The sequence below is a fragment of the Otolemur garnettii genome, unplaced genomic scaffold (assembly GCF_000181295.1).
Source record: "Otolemur garnettii isolate 467f Iridium unplaced genomic scaffold, OtoGar3 scaffold00277, whole genome shotgun sequence".
Classification (NCBI taxonomy): Eukaryota; Metazoa; Chordata; class Mammalia; order Primates; family Galagidae; genus Otolemur; species Otolemur garnettii.
Genome location: NW_003852672.1, coordinates 945,451 through 946,616, shown reverse-complemented (window position 1 = coordinate 946,616; position 1,166 = coordinate 945,451). Strand labels below are relative to the sequence as shown.

General features: G+C 38.9%; 1 protein-coding gene across 1 annotated transcript in view; it reads left to right on the top strand.

Moving 5' to 3' along the window:
- The first annotated feature begins 926 nt into the window (after positions 1 to 926).
- Positions 927 to 1,166, top strand: part of LOC100960559 (chromobox protein homolog 3-like) — an 892-nt gene continuing 652 nt past the window's right edge. Inside the window, exon 1 of the mRNA XM_003803087.3 lies at positions 927 to 1,166. This exon is cut by the window's right edge and continues 1 nt beyond it. Within this exon, the coding sequence (XP_003803135.1) occupies positions 977 to 1,166 (190 nt within the window). The 5' untranslated portion in view covers positions 927 to 976.

Genomic DNA, 1,166 nt, shown 5'->3' with positions numbered 1-1,166 from the left:
CCTTTCTTGTTGGATTTTTTTTTTTTTTTTTTTGCAGTTTTTGGCCAAGGCTGGGTTTGAACCCACCACCTCTGACATATGGAGCTGGCGCCCTACTCCTTGAGCCACCGGCGCCACCCTCTTGTTGGGTCTTTTCCTGATTTTGGTACAGGGTGACATCTGCTACATAGAAGGAGTTGGGGAGGATTTTTTTTTTCTGAATTTTTTGGAATAGGTTTGCAACATAGGCATGAGCTCTGCTTTGAAGGTTTGGTAGAATTCTGGTATAAAACTGTCTCATCCAAGAAGCTTTTTGTTGAAAGCTTTTTATTGTTGTCACAATTTTGGTGCTTATTATTGGTCTATTTAAAAGTTATTTTTCCTTCTGTTTCAGTGTAGGGAGGTGGTGTGATTCTAGATATTGGTCCATTTCCTCCATGTTACCAAATTTCTGGCCATACAGTTTTTTGTAGTATTAAGCAATGATCTTTTGTATCTCTGTGGTTATCTGTTATTATTTCCCCTTTTTCATTTCTGACTGAGGTTATTAGATATCTTACTTTTCTAAAACTTGCAGTTTAGGTAACTACTTTATATCTCATGCCAAACATTATGAAGTTTTATAGATGCATAGCATTTTCTGTGAGTTTACTGTACAATTGACATGGTTTTCCAATGTGAGCGAAGCAGCAGACATAGAATTCCAGGTTCAGAAAGAAGACGTGAAGCTCATTACGCTCCCAAGGCTAAGAGGCTGTGGGTCCTCACACAAATGACAATCCTTTGAGCCAGTGTTGCCTCTACTGTGAATTTAGACACTTTGATTAAAGTAAAGTAATGTCTTTCATGCATTGTCAACATTTTTTGAGAATAGAATGTTTCTTTTAAAAAATACATGAATCGAGCTTAAGGCATGCAGGGCTGGAGACGCCACAGACTCACGACCCGGAGCAGCTCGGAGCTGGTGAATAATAGCTCTTCAAGTCTGCAATAAAAAATGGCCTCCAATAAAACTACATTGCAAAAAATGGGAAAGAAGCAGAATGGAAAGAGTAAAAAGGTTGAAGAGGCAGATCCTGAAGAATTTGTGGTGGAAAAAGTTCTGGATCGACAAGTAGGAAATGGGAAGGTGGAGTATTTCCTGAAGTGGAAGGGATTTACAGATGTTGATAATACGTGGGAACCTA